We start from the raw sequence: 24,460 nt of genomic DNA, 5'->3' as shown, positions 1-24,460 counted from the left end.
CAAGCGCCAGTGGGAGCCATGAAGGTGGTGGGGAAAACCCTGCGGGAGAACCTTGGAGGGCTGCATATAACGTTCAGGCCCAAGGTTCTCCACCCCCTATTTAGGGGCTTTAACAATATTATCTTTAGCTAGCCAAAATGCAACTTCCAGCTTTTATTTAGAAATGTGGACCACATTGCAAAGAAGCATTACTGTTTGATCTGCTAGCCAGTACAGTAGTAGGAACCCTGTCAAAGGGAAAAATATCCAGCCTCTGCTTGGTTCTTTGACATTCTCTATGCTAATCAGCCATCAACAAACTTGAAAGCCACATTATCACCTAATTCAGTTGCTGGAACAAGGAAAATCTATAAATCCCCTGTATTGTCCCATGCCATTCCCTTCCCCTCCCCTTTACACCACTGAACTCAATGTCGGAACAAGCATCTTTTTGCTCTTGGGTGCAATTCTATCTTGTTCAGCATCTGACAGTTGGCCCCACCCAGCAAGCAATAGGGAAAACATGCAAAGCTTATGTTAGCACGCAGTTTGGGGAAAGCACCTCTTTCCTTGTACTTTGTGCCAGAGATTTCTCCCCCCGGGTTTGTTTAGCTGAAGATGCTGCAATATGCAGTATGGCATGCTCCAGACTCGAGAGCAAGTGTGGGGGACATGCCCTCCAGGTATTGTTTTGGAGATTACTATATGTTGCCTTTCTTCCACAGCCGGAATCTAAGGCAGCTTCCAAATGGATGGATGGATATCTAGATAGATAGATAGATGATAGATAGTTAGATAGAGCAAGTGCCTCAGTGTGTGGAACGCCTCAGTGCATGAAACTCCCATGCCACCCCCTCTTTAAAAAGGGCCTGCATATACCTTACCTTTCACTGGGTTTTCAGGGATATTTAATTTTTAAAACAACAATTCAAATTTAATATTTTAAATGAGATTCTTAAATGTGACAAAGTTACAGCATGGCGTCCTCTCCTTCAAGGTGACAGCCAATCAGCTGAGCTATGCACTTTTCCAGGGTACACTATTACATCTCCTTCCCCTGTTTTTATTCTCTGCCTTCTAACAGTCAATCCACATTCTGGGCCAATGAGCAGGGTTAGTCCTCACTGGTCACTTTAGAAGATTTCTCCCCTTAGCATCCCATCCGCTAATGTTATTTGTACTTCTGTAAAACTTGGGAGTTCCCCAAAGCCTGCCAGTTCCCCCCTTGTGTATGGCTGGTACTTGTCCACACTTTCCGCTGAACACCGGTACAAGCTTAGCCTACACACATCCAAGTCATTCCACACCAGTACACAGACTGCATTCTCATAGAATGTTAAAGGTGAGTAATTGTACAAGCTTACAGTTCAACTCTTTGTCTTCACACTTTTGATCACATCAGGACCCATGCTTATAGAGCTTGCTATTAGCATCAAAGTGTAGTATCTTCTTAATATGCATTTTTAAAAAATCAAGTAAATAAATAATACTTAACTAACTGAGCAATCGCGTCGCAGATAGTTCAGCACTAACATAAATCCTGTCTAAGCCCATGGCTATCACCATGTTGCAGCTGGTGATTAGGCTGAGCTGTAAGGGGGTGGGCTGAGGTATAAAGAGATGGTGTGTTTTTTTAGTCAGGTGTAAAGGAATTAGAAGTCGGCCGGGTGTGGGGGAAATGTGAGGGCAAAGGACCCGGCAGATAGGCAGGGCTGGCAAGTGGAGTGAGCCCTAGCAGGATGCATGTACACATATAGCACATCTTTGGCCGTTTTGTATTGGTTTGCACAAATTTTATTTAGCATTGTTTTACAACTGTGCGCACGCGCGCGCACGCGCGCGCACACACACACTGGTCTGTATGACAATTATGCAAATTACAGAATACACCTGCCCATTGTTGCGTCTTTCAAAGGGATTTGCATACTCCTAACTCTAGGGCTCATTTCCCTGCAGAAAGTCAGAGGAGGAAAAACAAAACCGTTCATTGAACATTGGGAAGTTTGGTCGAGGAAGCCAGAGCCTGAAAAGGGGCAATGACATGGGACTGTTTTCAGCTGATGCAGCAAGAGACCCTTCCAGTGGTGAGTGACTGGCCTTAGGAACTGTAAATGAGGGGAGAAGAGCTATTCAAGGCATACCTACAGCGGCCTTTAAAAGAAACAAAAACAAACAAACTGGCGACCCTGAAATTATTTGCCTGGTTTGATTTTGTTGTTGTGCTGGGTGGCTGCTTCAGCAGACAAAAAGCTGGGATGGAGAAGGTCTGTGGCTTATTTTTTATTTTATTATATTCATATCCTCTGCCTATCTGCCAAGCCTTTTGCCAACCCCAAGGTTACAAAGTGAGCTTCATGACCGAGTGGGGACTTGAACCCTGGCCTCCTAGGTCCTTGGCCGACAGACATTCTAACAACTACACCACCAGTTGCCATGAAGCTCACTTGGGTGACCTTGGGCCAGTTGTTGTCTCTCAGCCTATCCCACCTCACAGGGTTGCTGTGAGGATAAAATGGGCAAAGAGAGAGAACACTGTACAACCACCTTGAGCCTTTTGGAGGAAAGGTGGGAGGCCGTAGCAGGTGCTGTAACTCTCCAACCGCTTGGCTTTATCCCCGAAGGCATCCTCTTCCATTGTCTCTCAAGGCAGACCAGTGCCAGCAACAACCTATGTTCCAGGGCTTGGATGTTTGGTGTGGTGGTTAGACCAGGGGCAGGCCACATTCATACCACACATTTAAAGCACTCTGATAACAGGTTATGGCTTTGCCCAAAGAATCCTGGGAACTGTCATTTGTTCTGGGTGCTGAGAGTTGTTGGGATAACCTCCTTCCCCTCCCAGATCTACAATTCCCAGAGTTCCCTGAGAAAAAGGGATCACCTGTTATACCACCCTTGAGAGCTGTAGGTTCACGAGAGGTCTCCTAACAACTCTTAAGTTCCTGTAAACTAAAACCATTGACTGTCCACAGTGGTATCATGGTGCTTTTTATGCTGTGAATGCGCCCTTAGACAGGGATAGTCCAAATCCCTTCAAATAGAGGATTGTCCTCTGTAAAAGTTGGTCATGTGGCTCATGTAATGAAGGTCTCAGACGTCGCAGCTGGAGCACGTGGCCCAAGTGGAGCACAGCAGCCTGTCTGAAGTCATCCACCTTAATTGGGGGCCAAGTGAGAAGCTTCAGACTATCCTGTGGTGCAGGCCGGCTGGCCTACCGCCCCTTCACCTCTCTTTGACTCAAGAGACCCGTAGCGGAATGGGTGGCGACAGTGGCCTGATCTGCCTCACATAACCAGAGTCAGGTTTCCTGTCGCAACCCAGACGCAGCCAATGAATGGGCTTTTTGCCTCTCTCCGTGTGTGTATGTGGTGTTTATGTTTCTGTGTGTGTGTGTGTCTGAACTCTTGCAACACAGACAGGCCAGCAGCCAAACACAGCTGCACAGTGCTTTAGCGATAAGGCCTCATGAGAGTGTGAGGAGGAAGCTCAGGAGGGAGGAGGGCCCTGCTCCCATCTCTTGCTCTTCTCTCTCTCTCTCTCTCTCTCTCTCTCTCTCTCTCTCTCTCTCTCACACACACACACACACACACACACACACAGAGGAAAGGCCACATCAGCTTTGCACAAGTGGTTGCACTTTCAACCCTGCTGACTCGACTTCCAAAAAAATGCCACATGGCTAACGCCGGCTCCTTGGGACTGGCCCAGCTCCTTCAGAGGAGGGAAGCAAGGCTGCAGCTCCGAAGAAGGCTCAATGCTTGGTAATGCTCTCTGTCTGTCTGTCTGTGGTGGGGCTGGGTTGGATGGGTGGAGCGGAGAGTCCAGTATTTATTATTTTTTTGATGGGGTCAGTACAGGGTTGTAAAGTTGCTGGCTGCTCCAGAAGGAAGAAAACAACCTTCTTTGTCATTGTCTTTTAAGAGTATCTTAATTTGCAGCAGCAGCAACAACAACTTGTCTTTGCAGTGTTGGGGGGGGGGTTATAATCACCTGGTAGTGGTCTTCAGATCAAGTTGCAGAGGAGCAAAAGTCTACTGTGTGAATTTGCAACCATGCAGAGAAATCAATGCCCCGAGCAAACTTCTATGCCGTGAGTAACTGACTGGCATGCAGTTGGTTTAAGAGAATTAAGTTTTTACTGGTACAGAGCTGAAAAGGATGGCAGTGAAATGGCCTTTGCTGAATTTCTGCAACTGAAAAATGCTTTCAACTGTTAGGGGTTGTATGAGGCTGCTTTGGGTTGGCATCATCTTTTTCTTCTGTAATGGCCAGGGAAAGAGTGAGGGATGTGGGACTGGGTTTGCCAGCTGACCAGAAAAAAACGGACCTGGCCTGTATTTCACAAGTCACTTGATCTGTCTGCTGGCAAAGCCTTTCAAAACAGCTTTGCCATCTTGCTAATGTATGCCAGTTGAGGTGCAGCTAAAGGCAGATGAGCAGGGTTAGTTTAAAAGCTGGCAACTCTAAGTCTGTCATTAGTTCTGTTTTCTAGTTGGGCTCCTGCACTTTAGCCATAGGAAAAGCAGGAAAGCTATAAATGAAACTTGTTCCTGGTGTGGAAAGTGCATGTGCACAGACTTTCCCTTGCATGTACTGTGCCTGGGAGTGATATTGTGGCTTATCAGGACATCTTTCTTTGGAAGTAGTTTGCAACTTCAATGGCAAGTCATGAATCTCTGGAAATGAGTTCTCTAACTAGGAATGAGACATACGTCGTGCAGCACTCAAACATAAAAAGATGCACTTCCTGCTTTGGAACTTCAAGGGAAATGCACATGTCAAAACAGATTATTGAAAATTCTCTGGCAGTGCACACAGCATGACCACATTGGCGATCAACTGGTCACCCATCTGATGAACCATTTCTCCACTTAGAGGGTTTCCGGCTAGTGTTGCCACCTTTCTGCCTATTCCTATGCTTTTAACAGCTGCCTGCAGTGGGATAAATTGAGCAGCTGAGATTTTCTCCACTGCTTCAGCTCCATGCTAGGAAAAGCTTCAGTTGCTCAATTTGTGCCTACAAAGCAGGAGTGGTGCCTCCAGGCCTCTCTATGTGGCCCTCAAAACTCTTCCAAGACCGCACCCCCTCTCCCTAGCTAAGGCTTTGCATTGACCCTGCTTCACACCTTTAGTGTTTTTGCATGGATGGCCAGTACCCTTAAACTCTGATAATGCCTCTTGCTTGTCCAGGATGGAAGATAGAGGGGTGTGGGTGTGGGTGAATTAGCTGACAGTACAGAGGTAAAATCCATTGCTCCACACACCTTTGCTCCTGGCCCTGCCTACCAACTGGTATGTGGCCCTCAGAAGGTTGTTTAGAGGGAATGTGGCCCTTGGGCTGAAAAGGTTCCCCTGCAGTTAAGAGCCCATCAGTAAAACAAGTTGGTAGCCTTACTTCCAGAGTTTGTGTGTGTCAGATGAGGTGACTCAGCACATCCGACATCCACAAACCATATGAAGACTGCTGGTCGCTGTTTGCCTAGATATCAGTGGAGAAAATGGTGGTGAGATAATGTTCTGCAAAGCATTCCCTGACTAGTGTGGTTGCAAGTTGATTGCAAAGACCAGATGTTTCCACATCCTGAAAAATGCTTGTGATCCTTACATGTGGAAATTTTGAAGCATTCTGCCCTACTAGTCCCAGGAAACATTAACCAGGAGCCTGCAAATACTTTTGCTCCCTTCCTGTTGCCAGCCCTGCTGGAGATTTACAGCAGCAAACAGGGGAGTGGGTGAGCACCTTCCATCAGTAGGGGCGTGAAGTGTTTCTGCTCAAGAATGAGGCCCAACAAGTTTTGCCTGCTCTTCCTGGGTCCTTGGAATGCCAGTGTTCATAAGCAGCTACTTGAGAGCTGATAAACCCATTTCCTGAGCTATTTGTTCCATCCCCTCCAATCCCCACGCTGAGGGCTTAGGGTGGCGCTGTGGTCCTGCCCACCTAGCAGTTCGAAAGCACATCAAAGTGCAAGTAGATAAATAGGTATCACTCCGGCGGGAAGGTAAACGGCGTTTCTGTACGCTGCTCTGGTTTCGCCAGGAAACGGCTTAGTTATGCAGGCAGCATGACCCGGAAGCTGTACGCTGGCTCCCTTGGCCAGTAAAGTGAGATGAGCGCCACAACCCCAGAGTCATCTGCGACTGGACCTAATGGTCAGGGGTCCCTTTATCCTTTACTTTTAAACCCATTTCCTGAGCTATTTGTTTCATCCCTTCCAGTCCCCATGCTGAGGGCTTAGGGTGATGGTGGATACCAATAAAGTTAAAACCATAAAGCTTCAGTTACAGGGATTAAGCCCCCTTCTCATCTCACGCCATTCAGACCATTGGTCTATCTAGCTCAGTACTGTCCATGCTGACTGGCAGCTGCTCTCCATGTTTTCAGACACAGGGTCCTTCCCTGCTCTGTGAGGGAAGCCAAGTGAGGGAACCAGGCAGAGGACCTTCTCGGTAGTGGCACCCGCCCTGTGGAACGCCCTCCCATCAGATGTCAAAGAGAACAACAACTACCAGACTTTTAGATGACATCTGAAGGCAGCCCTGTTTAGGGAAGCTGTTAATATTTGATGCATTACTGTATTTTAATATTGTGTTGGAAGCTGCCCAGAGTGGCTGGGGAAACCCAGCCAGATGGGCGGGGTATAAATAATAAATTATTATTATTATTATTAATATATATTTTTATTAGTTTTCAAATACAAAACAGAATTATACACTCCATACATCTTAATTACATCTTATTTCTCTTTTTTGACTTCCCTCAATTTGTCTGCAATCCTTCATATTTTAACTTTTTGCACATTTCTATTTATTATTTATATTATTACTGTAAACTTCATCCCATTTTTAATACTTATTATTAACATTCTCCCATCACAGCGCTTCTTTAAAACTTACAAACGTAATCTGATTATCACTTAATTTTTGCATATATTCAATAAATTTTTCCCAATCTTCTGTAAATCTTTGATCTTGTCGATTTCGGATCCTTCCTGTCATTCTGTCCAGTTCTGCATAGTCCATCATTTTTGTTCTCCATTCTTCTACCGTAGGTAGCTCCTCCTGTTTCCATTTCTGGGCCATCAGTATTCTTGCCGCTGCCACTGCATATAAAAATAACTTCTTTTCTTTCTTATTTATCTCATTACCTGTAATGCCTAATAAAAATGCTTCTAGTTTCTTAACAAATGTATATTTCAACATTTTCTTCAATTCATTATATACTATTTCCCAAAAGCTTTTAACTTTCTTGCATTCCCACCACATATGATAAAATGTACCTTCTTTTTCTTTACATTTCCAACATTTGTTACTTGTCTTATACATTTTTGCTAATTTCACCGGTGTTACATACCATCGATACATCATTTTCATCACATTTTCTTTTATAGTTGTACATGCAGTGAATCTTAGACCTTCTTTCCATAATTTTTCCCAATCCTCCATTTGTATATTATGTCCTAAATCTTTGGCCCAATCAATCATAACTGATTTTACCTCTTCATCCTTTGTGCACCATTCTAGTAATATCTTATACATTTTGGCTAAAATTTTAAAATCATTATTCAATATTTCTGTCTGAAATTTTGATTCTTTATCAGCAAAACCCCTTTGATTTAAATCTTTTCTAAACATTTCATTAATTTGAAAAAAATGCAACCAGTCATTAACATATTCCTTAACTTCTTCAAATGGTCTCATTTTCCATTTACCTTCTCTTTTACTTATTAACTTCTCATATGTCACCCATCCCCCAGTCATATTGACTTTCTTCACGCTCATCGCCTCCAACGGCGATAACCAATATAGAGTTTTTTGTTCCAACAGATTTTTATATCTTTCCCACACTTCAATCAGGGACCTTCTTATGATGTGATTTTCAAAACCTTTGTGTACACATTTCTTTTCATACCACAAATACGCATGCCACCCGAATCTATTGTCAAAACCTTCCAAATCTAACAAATCAGTATCTTCTAATTTCACCCATTCCTTCAACCAACAGAGGCAAGATGCTTCATAGTACAATTTCAAGTCTGGCAGGGCGAAGCCTCCTCTTGCTTTCACATCTGTCAATATCTTAAATTTTATCCTCGGCATCTTACCCTGCCAGATATACCTTGAAATTTCTCTTTGCCAATTTTTAAAAATTGCTGCCCCTTTGATCACCGGAACTGTTTGAAATAAAAATAACATATTCGGTAGCACATTCATTTTAATCGTTGCGATTCTTCACCTATTATTATTATTATTATTATTATTATTATAGTTTAACTGTGTTGTGTAAAGAAGTTCTTCCTTTTGCACGTCTTAAATCCTCCAGTGTTCAACCTCAACGGGTGCCCATGACTTCTAGGTTTATGAGAAAGGGAGGAGCACTTCTATCTATCCACTTTCTCTGTGTCATGCATAATTTTAAACATTTCTATAATAATGTCTCCTCTGAGTGTCCTTCCCCTCCCCAACAAAGAAAGCCCCAGTTGCTGAAACCTTTCCTCACTGGGGTTGTGTGTCCCAGAGAGCTTGGGTAAGTTTCAGAGCAATGCTTTCAAAACCCTTGGATAGCTGAGCTCTACTTAACAGAAGGAGGTGAGCTTGGGATGCTGAGAAAAAATCGCTGTGCATCTGTTGCTAAACCATAGGAATGGTGGGCCAGCATGATGTTTCTGGGAAGCTGACCTCCTGGGGAGCCAGAAAAGGTCTAGATCTAGCCAGTAATTCGCCGTATGCTACCTTGAACATAAAAGATCCACTGTTAGCCCTTATTGCTAGCAGTGAATTGCATAGTGGCTGCTGTTCAAGGCGACACAGATAAAATAGCGGCTTGTCCACGCTTACCTTTTTGCCTGCTCTTTCCAGGCACAGATCTGTGCTTTAAAGCTCTGCATCTGAGTGCTCTCTCTCGCAGCCCTCCTTCGAAATTTGAACTTCTCTGAATTTTGCAGTGCAATTTTCTGGCCAAGTAATGTGTATAAGAATGCATATACTAGGGTAAAGTATGCATATATTAGTGAAAATAACATATGAAAGGCATTGTATTATGGGAAGTTGATTTCCAAAAATGTGTTCTCTTTTCTTTTCTTTTTTCTTTTCAAGGGTTGCAAACTGATGTAGAAAATGAGAGTCACACCAACACCATACATTTAAAGCACTCTTATTCCACTTTAAGACACATGGCTTCCCACAAAGTGTCCTAGAAATTGCAGTTTGTTGAAGTTCTCCTAACAACTTTCAGCACCCTTAACAGACTACAATTCTGATGACGGGGTGAATGGGGGTTGTACAGGGTCACGGGGGATTGTAGAACCTTTCCTTTTTTTGGGAGCAGGGTTCCTTTGTCAACATCCTACACACCCAAGCTCCTGCAGACTGATTTGCATTGGCTTATGCCTTGGTGCTGCAAAGTTCTGGTGTTAATTGGCTCTAAGCAGCTAATGAATGAGCCCACTATTTGCAGTACTAAATATTTTTTTCTCAGGCAGTTTTGTGCCAGAACGTCCATTGCAAGGGGCATTGCCAAGGATGTTCTGGGATACCTGAGGTCTCTGCTTTCTTCTTCTTCCTCCCACCCACCCGCCCTGCTCCATTCTTCAGAGAAGTGCTTGAAATGGGTTTCATTTGAAGGCAAATTGCTGTTACTTTGGTAAGGGACCAGGCATTTTGAAACTGGGGGCTTTTCATTTCTGTGCATTTATGTCTCTACACTGTAATTATTTTTTTTTAAAAAAAAAAAACAATAATACATCCTGTGGGCTGCATTATTGAAACTTTTGAAAGCTGTTTCACTTTGCTCTGAAAAAAACAAAAAGAAACCCATTTTCTAAGTGTGTGCCTGACTTGCTCTCTGTGAGCTGTAATTTACTCTGTGAAAAAAACAACCATTTGCTCTCTCTATCATCGTCTTCTTCTTGCTGGATCTCAAAAGGACATAGGCCACATCCACACTATGCATTTAAAGCAGCATCCTACCACATTAAGCAGTGATGGCTTCCCACAAAGAATTATGGGAGCTGTGGGGTTTTTTTTAAAAAAAAAAAGTTGCTAAGAGTTGTTAGAAGACCCTAATTCCCCTCAGAGACTTACGATTCCCAGAGTTCCCTGTGAAAAGGGATTGACCGTAGAACCATTCTGTGAACTGTAGTTCCGTGAGGGGACTAGGGGGTCTTCTAACACCAGTCTTAACATACTACATTTCCCAGAATTCTTCAGGGAAGCCATAGCTGTTTAAAGTGGTATCATAGTTTATTAAAAGTATGGTAAGAATGTGACCTGGACGCGGGTGGCGCTGTGGTCCAAACCACAGTGTCTAGGACTTGCCGATCAGAAGGTTGGCAGTTCGAATCCCCGTGACGGGGTGAGCTCCCATTGCTTGGTCCCTGCTCCTGCCAACCTAGCAGTTTGAAAGCATGTCAAAGTGCAAGTAGATAAATAGGTACCGCTCTGGCGGGAAGGTAAACGGCATCTCTGTGTGCTGCTCTGGCCTGCCAGAAGCGGCTTAGTCATGCTGGCCACATGACCTGGAAGCTGTACGCTGGCTCTCTTGGCCAGTAAAGCGAGATGAGTGCCGTAACCCCAGAGTCAGCCACAACTGGACCTAATCGTCAGGTGTCCCTTTACCTTTTAGGAATGTGACCAAGCTGTCATCCTCAGCAGAACAAAGATACCTGAAAGGTCATTTTTATTGTACAATCTTAGGAGGAGTGGGGGCGTGATGTGACTATCATGAAGGGACCCTTTGCTTCTGAATTTGCCACTAGGCAACTGCTGTTAATGCAGCGTAAGAGTGATTTAAATGCATGGTGTGGATCCTACCTGACCGGTTCACCCACACCTGAGCTCATGTAAAACTCAGCCGGATGGGGACAAAACTAGATTTAGATGGCTCTAGTGCCACCTATATCTGGGCTCCCTGACTTCTGCCAATGGGCAGCAGCCACCACAGCCGGGGCTTTCTAGTAATCTGAGAGAGAACTAGTTTATTTCCTCTGTTTGCCGCTGGCTGGAACTCCTCCTCCTGGCTGCCATGACGGACCAAACGTACAGAAAGTGCATCGCTGATTCTGTAGCGTCTGACTCATGGTTTGGGTTTATGTGGTAAGAACAGAGCCCTTGCATGGATTCACTGGCTTCCTCAAAATATAACTACCAAGAACACTAGAAGCCCCTTTTGTTCCTTCCTGTGCAGTGTGTAGCAGGAAGAAAACGATTAAAGGGGGTTAAACTTTAAGAACAGAGGAAGAACTCTGTAGCACTGAACCGAAAGGTCCATTGAGTAAAAGTATCCTGTTTCCACAAGCCTGGCATGGTAAGAGAAATGGTCCCCGGTTGTTATTACCCAGGTCCCCTCCCAGCATCCTCCGTATTGTATATTTATAATGATTTGTGCTCATGTTGTTATCAGCCACCCCGCTTTTGATCCTGTTTGAGCCTGCAAAAGTTTTGGGGCAGATATCCTGCTTCGTTTCCTGCATGTTCCATAGCGTTCTGCTGAAATTCTGTAACTTTTCATACCACAATTGTTCTGGTTTAATTTTATGAGTGTCCTGCTTCTGTTCCCCCTGTAGAACAAGAGTGCCCCCCCCCCGCAGCAATACTGTGGTAACATTTAGGGGGCATATCACAGAACAAGAAATAAAATAGAATGATGACCCGTCCAGTATAAACCCTCTACCAATGCACTGTTGTCGTTTCACATTGCAGTGCATTGTTAAACTCTGGAACTCCCTCCCAAAGGAGTGGCAGGTAGCCACTAACTTGGAAGGCCTTAAAAGAGGATAAGGCAAAATCATGGAGCATAGGACTATCAGTTGCTATTAGTCATGATGGCTATGTTCTGTCTCCATAATCATAAGTAGTAATGCTTCTAAATACCAGTTGTTTGAAGCCGCAGGAGGGGAGAGTGTTGCACATAGGTCCTACTTGCAGGATTCCCATTGTGTCATGAACTGGCTGGATGCACATGAGTGGTGGGAGGCATCAGCAGGGGAAGAAGGCTCAGAGCCAGGGGATTGGTGGTGGGACGGTGATGTGTGGTCAGAAGGAGAAGAGGGAGCAGATTGGGAGGAGGAGGAGGTGCTGGAAGCTGAAGAGGCAACAGGGTTTAGTGAGCAGAAAAAGCCAGGGACAGAGAGCAGTCCAGGCTCAGAGGCAGAAAAGGAGGAAGGACAAGGGGTGGGGTGGGACAAGAGGCAGCGATGAGGAAGACCTCTGAAGAATCCAGGGAGTCTCCCCCTCCTGCTGCTACCAGCTCCCCCAAACTGACCCGGTCTCCCAGAACACGCAGAGAGATTGGTTGTGCTCAGAGGCAGTCTCTGATTGCTTGGGGGGAAACCCTGGAGAGGACGGAACTTAGGCAGCTGTGGGAAGGCGGGGACCTTCAGTCCTTGCAGCTGCCTCATTGGGGCAACACATACCGGGAACAGTTGGTAGGATTACTGGCCTGCACTGTTTTGGTTGCTTTGAATAAAGAGTTAACTTTACTGACACCATCTGACCTACGCTTGACTCTGGTTCCTGATACACTGGGCCATCTGGTTGGCCAACATGAGAATGGAATTATTATTATTATTATTATTATTATTATTATTATTATTATTATTATCATCATCATCATCATCTTAATTTTTTTTACAGCTCTGCTTATGTTCTTATGCTTCAAGGTGTGGGGAACTACAACTCCCACCATCCTTTGTACTGGCCATGTTTGATGGGGCTTATGAGAGTTGTAGTTCAACAACATCTGGTGGGCCAAAAGTTCCCCATTCCTGGACTGAGTTATATTCGGAGTAAGCCCTTTGTCCATTAGTTTCAATGTGGCCTGTAATGAGTTTGTACAAAAGATCCCAGGTTCAGTTCCTTAAATTTTCAGGTAACAGGAAAAGACCGCGTGTCTTAAAATTCTGGAGAGCCATTGCCTTTCACCATAGACAATGCTGAGCTAGGTAGAGCGATGGTCTGATTTGGTAAAGGCAGCTTTCTATGTTACCTATAAATAAGGCCAGCCCACCTTCTTGCCTTCTTTCTTATAACCAATCAGGTGGTGGTTCCGCCTGTCACTGGCTCTTTCTCCACCTAATGTCCATCTCCCTGCCTCCTGCCCTACAGTGGAGGCTGGTCTATTAGGATGAATGGGTAAGTGCCCCACCAACCTCGGTCAGCACTCACTCGCCAGCCTTCTTACAGCCAGTCCAGAGGGTTGTCCTGCCTGTCACCTTCCTCTTCCTTACTGTCAGCATTGCTCTTGCAGAACTCAGCAGGGAGGAAGAGGACGGGGCCTAAGATAAAATGGCTTGGCCCTGCCTGTCATTGGCTCTGCCTCCACCTATCATGGGCTCTGGGCTCCACCTACTGTTTCCCCCTCCCCTGCCTCCTGCCCTACCAGGCCCAATGTGTACCAGCCACCACTGCTCTTTCCTCTGGAGATTGCAAGTGACTGGAAATGGCAGGGAAGCAGAGCTCAGGTGAACGTTAAGAGAACTGACCTGACGGTAAGAGCTGTTTGACGATAGAACAGCCTCCCTCAGGAGGTGGTGATTTTCCCTTTGCTGTAGGTGTTTGAAACAGCTGCTTGGACGGCTCACCTGTCAGGGATCCTGCAGTCGCCTCCTGCATTTCAGATCGTGTACTGAGTTGCTGGTTGGATCGGATGATTTCTAAGGTCCCTTCCACCAACTCGGTGACTTGCTGATCTCTAGCAGTTAATTACTGAGATTGAAAATGCATGCCTTCTTTTTGCTGCATGCTTGATCTAGGCAGCGCCCATCCTGCTGTTTTGCATCCTGCTCTCACTGGGTCAAACATATTTTTCTAGTAGAAGTTTAACCCGAAGAACAATTGGCCTCTTGGCACTGAAATCAGTGCTGATGAGTGAATGAATGCAGCCTGGTGGTGGGATGGGCCTGTCTGCTGCCCTCCTGATAGCTTCTCCCTGGGTCTGGCAGAGCTTCTCCCTATTGTCTATAGAGGCTTGTTTTCATATTCCCATCCTGCTTCACGAGTTCAAAAGTGCCAATGGAATTTTTAACATTCCACAATCCAAACTGTCCATTATATATATGCACACAGTTCTAAAACTAGGAATGAAGGCTGTGTTATGCATAGTCAGGACATTCGTCCATCTAACTAGTTTATTCTTATTATCATTAGTACTATTTCCCCCACCCACCCACTCCACAAAGTCTTCATGGACCAGATCTGCATTCAACATGCAGGATTTCTTTACTCCCCCCCCCCCCCTATAAAATGGCAGGGTTTTGACCAGCCAGCCTATATAGTTGAAATTGCACAAGATACAATCCCTACTCTTATGTCCATAGTTGTCTTTATTTACTCTACTGGATCTAATAAAGAGAAAGAAGTGGGGGTAGATAAATAAATAGGGGACAAACCAAACCTAATAACTTGGGGGATGAGTGGCATTTTGAATAGGTGGCAGGTTTCTGAGCCAGCTGATACTGGCCTTAGTTGGATGACGTCGCCCATCCCAGGTCAGCCAACTGAGCTGAGGCCAGGATAAGTCCCGAAACAGGGGTGTTCTACAGGTGTGATGGGGTGTGTTGTAGGTTGGTGCAGGAGGAGACATAGCCCTGTTCTAAATTCTGTTCAGATTGGTCATGTGACCTGGTAACCCAGTGGGAGTTCCCTAGTACAAAGGTGGTCTAAGTCAAAGTGTGTTTTAAAGACTTTCCCTCCTCCCCTGGAGGGTTCAGGTGTCACCAGCCCTGCTTCTTAATGGAGTTTTGAATCAGGGTTAGTTACCCTGGCATGATTTACCCCAGAATAGATTACGTTGGCTTCCTTTAGTTTGGATTGCTCTACCCATCAACAAACCAATGGTTATTGAAGGGATTCATCACTGAACTTCATGAAGTTGTTAAAATTAATGGCATTGTTATTTGCTATCTGAAGAAGTGTGCATGCACATGAAAGCTTATACCAAGAACAAACTTAGTAGGTCTCTAAGGTGCTACTGGACAATTTTTTAAATATATTTCGGCATTGTTATTTGTTAGTCATTTAAAAACATTGAGTTGGGCCATCTACTGAATGCCCGTTATCTTCCTGTCCGCTACATGCTAATGCTTCAGAGTCAGGCTGAATGTGAAAGGTTTTGTGGTTCAGCGGATCCATGCTTTTACATTGCAATATTATTATTTTTATTAAAAATAAATAAATCCTATTTTGCAGTCGGCTGTTAAAAGCAGACAGGAGTATGTGTTTTGAAAGGCAGTAGCCTCTAGATGGCACTGCTCTCCAAGAAAAGGGGATTGCTTTTGACTTAAAAAAACAACAACCCAGAAAACTTACATGCTGGTTTTTCTGGTCTGGTTTTGTGAAACTGATACTTATGTGGAGACTGCGTACTTTTAAAAGGGGGTTAAGAGACACACAAAGTGTGGTGCTGATGGTAACCAACTCTTCTGTTGGTTACCTCTTCCGTGCATTTCCCCAGATTCCTCTGGTAAACCAACAAGCAGTGCCCCTCCCTCACCTGACATTTGGAAGTAGACCAGGGGTCAGCAAACTTTTTCAGCGGGGGGCGGGGGGCTGGTTCACTGTCCCTCAGACTGTGTCAGGGGCTGGACTATTTTTTTTGGGGGGGGATGAATGAATTCCTATGCCCCACAAATCCCAGAAATGCATTTTAAATAAAAGGACACATTCTACTCATGTAAAAACACACTGATTCCCAGACCGTCTGCAGGCCGGATTTAGAAGGCGATTGGGCCGGATCTGGCCCCCGGGCCTTAGTTTGCCTACCCATGAAGTAGCCTGTCCCTGAACCTGAAGGTTCTAATTACTGTCATGCAGGATCAGTAATCTTTTGGGAAAGGGGGTTTGGCACAGTGCCACCTGCACCCACCCACAGACAGGACACAGTGCTGCTTAAGAGGGTCACCACATGCCTTCTTCTTTGCCCACTAATGAAAATAATTCGGGGCCCAGTGAATGGTGATGCAGCTGGATTGGGCTGGTTAGGAGCTCTTCCAAGCCCCTGGAGCCCTTGACTAGTAAAGGTAAAGGTCCAGTCGTGGCCGACTCTGGGGTTGTGGCTCTCATCTCGCTTTATTGGCCGAGGGAGCCAGCGTACAGCTTCCGGATTGTGGCCAGCATGACTAAGCCGCTTCTGGCGAACCTAGAGCAGCACACGGAAACACCGTTTACCTTCCCGCCAGAGTGGTACCTATCTATCTACTTGCACTTTGACATGCTTTCAAACTACTAGGTTGGCAGGAGGCTGGGACTGAGCAACGGGAGCTCACCCCGTTGTGGGGATTCGAACCGCCAACCTTCTGATCGGCAAGTCCTAGGCTCAGTGGTTTAACCCACAGCGCCACCAGCATTCCTTTGGAGCCCTTGACTAGTGCCCAACTAAACCAATGGCTGGCACCAGGCCTGCTAGCATAGTTAACTTATATTTATATATATAGAATTGTTTCTATGTGTTTGCGGGAACATAAGTTGTTTTTAAATATGGAATTGTTTTTACTGGATTTATTCATGGAGCTGTTTTCTTGTCTTATGGCTGTATTTGCTTTATAATTGTATATTCTGATGTTACAATGTGCCCTCGGACCTTATGGTACAGGTCAAGTAAGAAATCTAATGAAATAAATGAGATTTCTGTTGATAGGAGATCTCTCTTCCACAAACATGTCCCACTCACCTCCCTCTCCTCTCACAACAACCCTGTGGCATTTTGATACGGGAAGTAAACCATTGTACCATGCTGCCTTTCCTGCTGTGTTCTTATGCTTCTTTTTCTTCTTCTGTAGAGAAGGCAGGAAAGCGAGACCCACGGCAAGAGCTTACAATGGAGGGCCGGAAGCAGGCCTTGAAAAGCCCCCAGAAGCTCTCTCTGCTCTCGTCCCCAGTGCGGGCTGCCATTCGCCTGCGGAGGACAGCTCATGCCTTTAAGAAGAACTTCCTGCCTGGGGACTCCAAAGCGAAGCTTCTCCAGAGGCAGATCTCCTTGGGGAAGGCCAGACTGGGCAGTGCCTCCACCTCCCTCTTGAGCCAAGCGAGCTTTGAGAGTTCTCAGTACTTCACGTTTGATACCTCGGTGCAGGAGCCCTCAACCAGATCCAGCAAGCGGAGGAAGAGGTCCAAGAACCCCCGGGTATTGTACCCAGGAAACTCCAGGAAATACCTCCCTGCTGAGCACAAAAGCAAAGCCAAGAGGTGCCTCCTGTTGCTTGTAGGAATTGTCTGCTTCCAGATCCTGAACGCCATCGAGAATCTGGACGATAACCTCCTGAAATATGATCTGGATGGTCTGGAGAAGACAATGCACCGAGAGGTTTTTGGGCAGGCCTTAGCAGTCGAGAGCATTGTGGCATTGCTCAAGGACTACCTGGCAACCCACATACACAACAAACCACTGGTCATCTCCTTCAACGGCCCAAGTGGGGTTGGGAAGAGCCACGTCGGTTGGCTGCTAGCCAAACATTTCAGATCAGTCATGGGGCACAACTCTGTGCTCCATTACTTCGCCATGCACCACTGCCCGGACAGCGCTTCCACATCAGCCTGCCAGCAAGATTTATCTAAGACGATCAGCGAGATGGTCAACCAAGCCGAAATTGAAGAGAAGATCCCTGTGTTTATCCTGGACGAGGTGGAGTTCATGTCTACAGCCTTGCTGGAAACACTGGGCGGGTTCTTCCAGACGAACCAAACCAACGAGTTCCTCAATGCCGTGTACATCCTGATAAGCAACCTGGGGGGCAACGAGGTCGCCAATGTTCTCCTTCAGAATGCCTCTGGCGACCTACTGCAGCCCCAGAAGAAGGTGGAGTTGCTGCAGGCTGCTCTCCGTCCTGTCCTTGACCAAGTCCACCCTCTTTGGATGTTGGCGGAGATCGTTCCCTTCGTCTTGCTGGAGAAGAGCCACATCCTGAGCTGCTTCTATGAGGAGATGATGAGCGAAGGCCTTTATCCCGATCCGAGCCACGTGGAGAGCTTAGCCAGCCAGATCAACTATTACAGTCAAGGAGGCCAACAGTATGCCATCACCGGTTGTAAGCAAGTTATAGCCAAGGTGAATCTACTGTAAAGGACAAGTGGGAACTTCTGACAAAAGGGCTGCCTTCCCCCTCTTTTCATTATGGAAGGGTGAACTGCAGGGGTCGAGAACTTTCAGCCCATGGGCCGAAAGGCTTCATTATCCCTCACATGTACTGGGTTGACCAATGCCTAGACTTATTTGGAAATGAATAGGGATGAGAACAACGTGGCTTTTGGTCGCCAGAATGTACAGCTAGGAATATAGGAAGCGAAGGACTTACACTTGAGATTGCTTTTTTCCTTTTCCCTCCCATTTCTTTTTTACCTCACGTTTCATGTCTTTTTAGATTGTGAGCCTGACTGCAAAGGACTGCCTTAGTACTGATTATTGTGAGATGCTCTGAGACCTTTTTCTTTCTTTCTTTCTTTGGCTAAAAGGTGGGGTGTGAATGCCCTGAATAAATAAATATGCCTTTGGGGAGAGGAATGATTTTTCAACCACTCTGTAAACTGTAGCTCTGGAAGGGGAATAGGGGGTTGTTTAGCAACTCTCAGCAGTCTTATCAAACGACACTCTCAGGATTCTTTGGGGGAAGCCATGACTGTTTAAAGTGATATGATACTGCTTGAAGTGTATAGTGTGGATGGAGCCCGAGGCATTACTGGAGTTGAAGGAAAGGCATAACTCTCAGGGTGTTAATGTGAAACAAGGCCAGTGAGAGGTGTGGCCAGGGGAGAGTTCTGAGGGCCAGATAGAGAGGACATGAGGGCCACATTTGGTCCTCAGGCCCTGAGGTTCACCATCCCAGCTATAAATGCTTTTGAATCGGGCTTTTTCCTTTGAAAGGGCACCAGCAAGTTTCCAATCTTGAACTGGTGGCTCCCAAGGGTTGAAATAGAAGAAAGAGAAAATCTTACACAATTACAAGGAGAAGCAAAGATTAGAATATACGGTAACTGCATTTAATCCTGATGGTTTTAAATAAAAGTTGCCTCCAGATGGAGGCTTAATATTGTAAACAGGTCATTCGGATATTGCAAATGAGTTGTTGGCAATTTTTTATATATATAAAAAAAGACTGACTGGATTTGTAGCCTCTAAATCTGGATTAAATGGGATGGCAGGATACAAGCTGGCATTTTGATGCGGATGTTGTCATGTGGATGCAACATAAAGCCTGAATGGATGAGGAACACCGATCCTACCTGGAAGCCGCCAAGTTCTTTGCTGTTCCGTAACATTGTCAGTTTAAAAAGCAGCAACGTTTTCTCGAAAACACAGTCAAAAATTAAATTAAAAAGTTGGAAAAAATATCAAGCTAATCATATTATCAGCACTGTATTGATTTTGGTTTATTAGTATTCTTTGATAAAGAAGCAGCAAAAATGGGCTGTAGCCAATGCTATTCAGAGCAGACGCATTGAAATGCATGAATGTGACTCGTTAACACTTCCACTTGTCCCAGCACTTTCCCTGGGAAAACCCACTCTTTACCACTGAACCAGAGTAAATGTTAATTGGAAAACTGCTTGGACCCATGCTTTCTAGGTATGGGACAAGTGGGACGAGCCCTAAGGTAGTGTACACATTACTGCTTACAGTGATGACAAAACTGAGCTAGGTAGACCAATGGTCTGACAGTATAAGGCAGCTTCCTGTGTATGTTGGCTGTTCTTTCAGAGCCACGAGGACTAGAATCGTACTTTATTTCTAGGGGAAGTGCCATAGCTCAGTAATAATGCTTCTGCTTTGCATGCAGATGGTCCTAGGTTCAATCCCCATTATCTTCAAGCAGGGCAGGGAGAGAACGCTGTCTGAAACCCAGGGCCCATAAAAGCCACGGTTAAGCTGAGGTGTGCTCATTTCAGACAGCTGCTACACATGTGCAGATAACAGCACACCACTTCACTAGATGGGAATTCAGTCCTGGGAACAAAACAGGTAATGGGCATCGGGTAAAGACATCCCCACCAGCTCTCCAGGTGTTCTCAAGATCTCACATTGTCAGCTCTTTCTATTTCTGCCCCTTTGCCCTGAATTAGGAAGCAGCTTCAGGCTGTGCCCCATAGCATTGCAATTCTAAATAAATGTTTCCCACCACCCCAATCTCTGGACAGTCCAATATTCCAGGGGTTCCAGGCGCTTACCCAAAGTCTGTTTTTCCTTTTGGAATGAGGCACAGCGGAGACTGTGGTGTCTTTATGATATTTACACATATATGCAACCTGAGCCTACTATGGACCTACGATGGAGGGGTTCACAGCATCAACACCCCAAAACGGTCTTGTTTCTCTCATAGCTTTCGCCTTGGATTCAAACAGAAATCAAACATTGCTCTCAAACATTGTTCTGAGTCTCTCCAGCTTGCTGCTTTACCTCTAGGTCACATCACTCTTACTCAACTCTGCCTTTTCCTTCTAACCATGAGCTGGGGGAGCCTCACCCATGTGCCATCTCTCAGAGAGCCCCTTTCCTTTGTTCTCTTAATGGCCCATCACACAGGCAATCACCTTCACACAGGAAGCTAGCCTGCCTTATATTTTAACAGTTGCTGGATCCAGGGGTTAGAAAGATCTCACATATAGCCTGCTCCCCCCCCCCTTCGCTCAAATACCTTATTTCCAACCTACACCTACTTACGAAAATAATCTTGGGCACTGGGACAGTTGGCATGATAGAGCAGGTGTGTTGTTGACTCATATATATTCTTTTATTTTTTTATGTGTGGAGTTTTCTGCTCAATCAGCAGTGGTCTATTAATAACTTCTCCCTAAAAATAGCAATGCATGTGTTTTAAGAACACGCACAAGGTATTTGTCTGGTCAAGCACAACAGTTTATATCCTATGCGAGGGCATCCATCTTTTGCAATTAACGGCAATAATTATCAAACAAATGAGTCAGAAGAGGCAAAGGGATTTTGCCAAGCAGATTGTGTGTGTGTGTTGATTTTTCTTACTGTTAAGTCTCCTTGCAAATAATGTATGAGACCTCATGCAATCTAGCAGCCTTGGCGGATGGCTTGGAGGTAAGGCGATGGGGTTAGATCAGCTCAGGTTTGTCACTTAGAGGAAAAAGCCAGGCCATCAATAAGGCAGAACCTGATTTGGCCCACAGTGTCACCTGATAGCTGCCAGGTTGGTCACTGCACACTCTGCCCATCAGCAGTGGGAGGCCTATGATTGGCTGGACCTGGAGTAAATACTCCTCCCACCTTCCTTTTAAAACAGGAAACTGGTACAGTTAAGTAATCTTATATTCTGGTCTTATGCAGGGTGGTTGTGGTCTTCATGGGATAGGGCTGTAGGTCACTGGTAGAGCATCTATCTTGCCCAGAGGTCGGCAACCTAAGGCCCATGGGCCGGAAGCGGCTCATGAGCCGCCCCCGAACTGAGCTGCCTGCTCGACGAGTCCCTGCGCACTGTGCTAAACCAGCACAGCGCGGCACAGGGACTCTTTTCCACAGCTCCGGAAATCGCTTCTGTGCATGTCCACGGTGCCAGAAAATGCTTCTACGCATGCCTAGGCACTGAAGATCGCTTCTGCACAGGTGCGATTTTCGGCATCTGGGCATGCGCAGAAGCGATTTCTGGCACCATGGACATGTGCAGACGCAATTTCGGGTGTCGCGCTGCGCCGGCCTGGCCCACGGAGAATCTCCGTGGGAGTGATCCAGACCATGCCCACTAAGCCTTGCCGATCCCTGGTCTTGCCTGTAGAATGTCCCAGGTTTAATCCCTGGCAACATCTCCAGGCAGGACTGGCAGAGACCCTTGTCTAAAACACTGCAGAGCCAGCATTGAAGTCACTGAGTTAGATGGACCAATGGTCTGACTATAAATCAACTTCCTGTGTCTTAAGGTGCATGCCTGCCTTGCCTGCAGGTCTCAGGTTCAATCTCCAGCAGCTTCTCCAGGTAGGACTGGGAAACTTGCTTGTCTGAAATACTGAGCTTGATGGAACAATGGTCTGACTCCCAGTATTACTAGATAACAATGTAATGTTATTCTCTTTAAATGGGTTTGGGCCCACCCCCCACTGATCTTGAATTCAGTCCCAAATCACTTTGCTTTTAATAGATAGATAGATAGATAGATAGATAGATAGATAGATAGATAGATAGATGATAGACAGATAGACAGATAGAGTCATCCTAAAATTCATGAACATTTTTGGGCACTTTTCTCCTAATATACACATTATTGCATGCAGTTTTGTCTAACGTGCACATTTTTGCAAAGCAGTTTCTCCTAATATAGAGCATTTATGTCTGTTATTTTCACAGATGCATGCAAGTATCTTCTATCTGTCCTGAGCCTTCCAACATTGGATGCCCCAAAGTTCTGGCGTTAATCGTGTTAACGGGAGAGAAACTTTTTTCTATCCACTTTCATAATTTTATAAAACTTTTACTGTATCACCTCTTTGCCTTTTCTCTAAACCGAAAATGTTGCAAACTTTCTCCATAAGGGAGTTGCTCTGTCCCTTCAATCATTTTGGTAGAAACTTCCTTAGATTATGCAGTGAATCAGATTTCTCCCCTATTCTCGTTTGGGATTGGGCTGAGAGGAAGGGGAACCCAAGTGAGCGGCTGCAATGAAGGGTTGTCAACAAAAGCCAGGCACCTGTTGGTATCAGTCACAGCTGGGGAATCACCCGGTCTGCCCCTGTTTGATAATAGTTGGCATCAGACAAAAGAGAAGAAAGAGATCAGTTTAATGGTTTAATGGCTCAGAGGTGTTCTACTAAATTAAATTTCACCACTGAGACCTTGCTGGAGCTTGGAATGGGACGGGCGGAGTGCCTCAAAACGCCCTGGGGCCTCAGCAGGTCATAGCAGGCCAAACATGCTCTCCCTCCTCCCGCGACCCACACTAGCGTTGTTAACACACAAGCGTTGTTAGCAACAACATCTGAGTCCTTCACATCTGCTCCACCACGCCCCCACCTTGGCCGCAGGCCTGAGAGATAGCTGTTGCTCTTATTTATTCCAAAACTGAAAACCCACCCCCGCCCCTGAGGCTCAGCAAAAATGATAACAAGACAAAACAGGAAAAAACATAGATACCCAACAAAACCAAGGCCCTGTTAGAATATACATATATAGGCATAACTAGCACCTCGAAGAATAATTGGATAATAAAGAGGAGCCTGTGGGAGTGCTGGAGCACTGTTGTAAGATTAAGGTTGCCAAATCCTTTTCTCCATCAGGGCTCCTGCGCCTTTTGACAGCGTGGGGTGGTTGGTTTTTTTGAATCAAAGGGCTGATTGTTTATTTATTGACTTGCTGGCTTGTTTGAGAGATGTGCAGTCCAGCAACTTTTCTGCAAATCCTTGCAAGGAGCACAACGATAAGCATCTTTAAAAATTCAACAATTCACATTATGTTAAGAAAACACAGAATTTTATTTAGCTAAATGAAAAGCAGCATATATAAAAGCAGAGGCACTGGAGGCTGGCAAATGGGGCGCTGCTCCACCAACCCCAGTCTGCCCCTAGACAGCCCCCACCTGCCTGTCTTCTTAATTACAACAGTCGAGTGGGGGGCACCGACTGTCAGCTTCCTCCTTCTCCTTAGCCTCAATGATGCCTTTGTAGAATACAGCAGGGAGGGGGTAGGATGGGGATAAAACTGGAATAAGTTGACTCTGCATGTCATTGGCTCTGGACCTGCCTGTTGTTGTCTCTCTGGCGCCATCTACTGTTGGTCTCCCTGCCTTCTATCCTACCAGTCCAAGTGGGCACCAGTCGCCACTGCATCACAGCAGTTCTCTAGGATCTTAGACAGGAAATAATGTTTCCCATCACCTATCAGCTAAGGTTTTAACTGGAGATGCTGAAGACTGGTCCTGGGACATTTTTGCATGCAAAACATGTGCTCTTTCATTGAGCAATGGATGCTCCTGACGAACACATGAAGCTGCTTTATACACCGCCACAAGTTCTGTGAGGAATGCATGAAAGGGTTGCATGTGCCTAGCTTTGGAAGACTCAAATGACATGATAGTAAAGGTAAAGGACCCCTGACAGTTAAGTCCAGTCGTGACCGACTCTGGGGTTGTGGCGCTCATCTCACTTTATTGGCTGAGAGAGCCGGCGTACAGCTTCCGGGTCATGTGGCCAGCATGACTAAGCCGCTTCTGGCAAAACCTGATCAGCGCACGGAAACGTCATTTACCTTCCTGCCAGAGTGGTACCTATTTCTCTACTTGCACTTTGACGTGCTTTTGAACTGCTATGTTGGCAGGAGCAGGGACAGAGCAATAGGAGCTCACCCTGTCACGGGGATTCGAACTGCCGACCTTCCGATTGGCAAGCCCAAGGCTCAGTGGTTTACACCACAGCGCAACCTGCGTCCCTGACATGAAAGTAGTGGCCTTCAAATACTTGAAGGGTTACCACTCCTCAAGGAATAAAAGGTTCCAGGGTTCTTGTTGCATCTGTTAAAGTTGCCAAATGTCCATAACTGCCATCACTG

General features: G+C 45.7%; 1 protein-coding gene across 7 annotated transcripts; it reads left to right on the top strand.

Moving 5' to 3' along the window:
* The first annotated feature begins 1,932 nt into the window (after positions 1-1,932).
* On the top strand, positions 1,933-19,038 carry TOR4A (torsin family 4 member A). Of its 7 annotated transcripts, none has more exons than XM_081848543.1 (2): positions 1,933-2,063; positions 16,752-19,038. In XM_081848543.1, the coding sequence occupies exons 1-2, from the start codon at positions 2,021-2,023 to the stop codon at positions 18,029-18,031; spliced, it is 1,323 nt and encodes a 440-aa protein (XP_081704669.1). In that variant the 5' UTR covers positions 1,933-2,020; the 3' UTR covers positions 18,032-19,038. The 7 variants fall into 7 exon arrangements, with proteins under 7 accessions (XP_081704669.1, XP_081704674.1, XP_081704670.1 ...); XM_081848548.1 differs by lacking the exon at positions 1,933-2,063 and adding an exon at positions 3,394-3,740 and having other exon boundaries at positions 16,757-19,038; XM_081848544.1 differs by lacking the exon at positions 1,933-2,063 and adding an exon at positions 3,394-3,740.
* Positions 19,039-24,460: the final 5,422 nt, after the last annotated feature.

The sequence above is a fragment of the Podarcis erhardii genome (assembly GCF_964252035.2).
Source record: "Podarcis erhardii genome assembly, chromosome: Z".
Classification (NCBI taxonomy): domain Eukaryota; kingdom Metazoa; phylum Chordata; class Lepidosauria; order Squamata; family Lacertidae; genus Podarcis; species Podarcis erhardii.
Note: the sequence above shows the minus strand (reverse complement) of the source record. Positions and strands in the feature narration are given on the sequence as shown.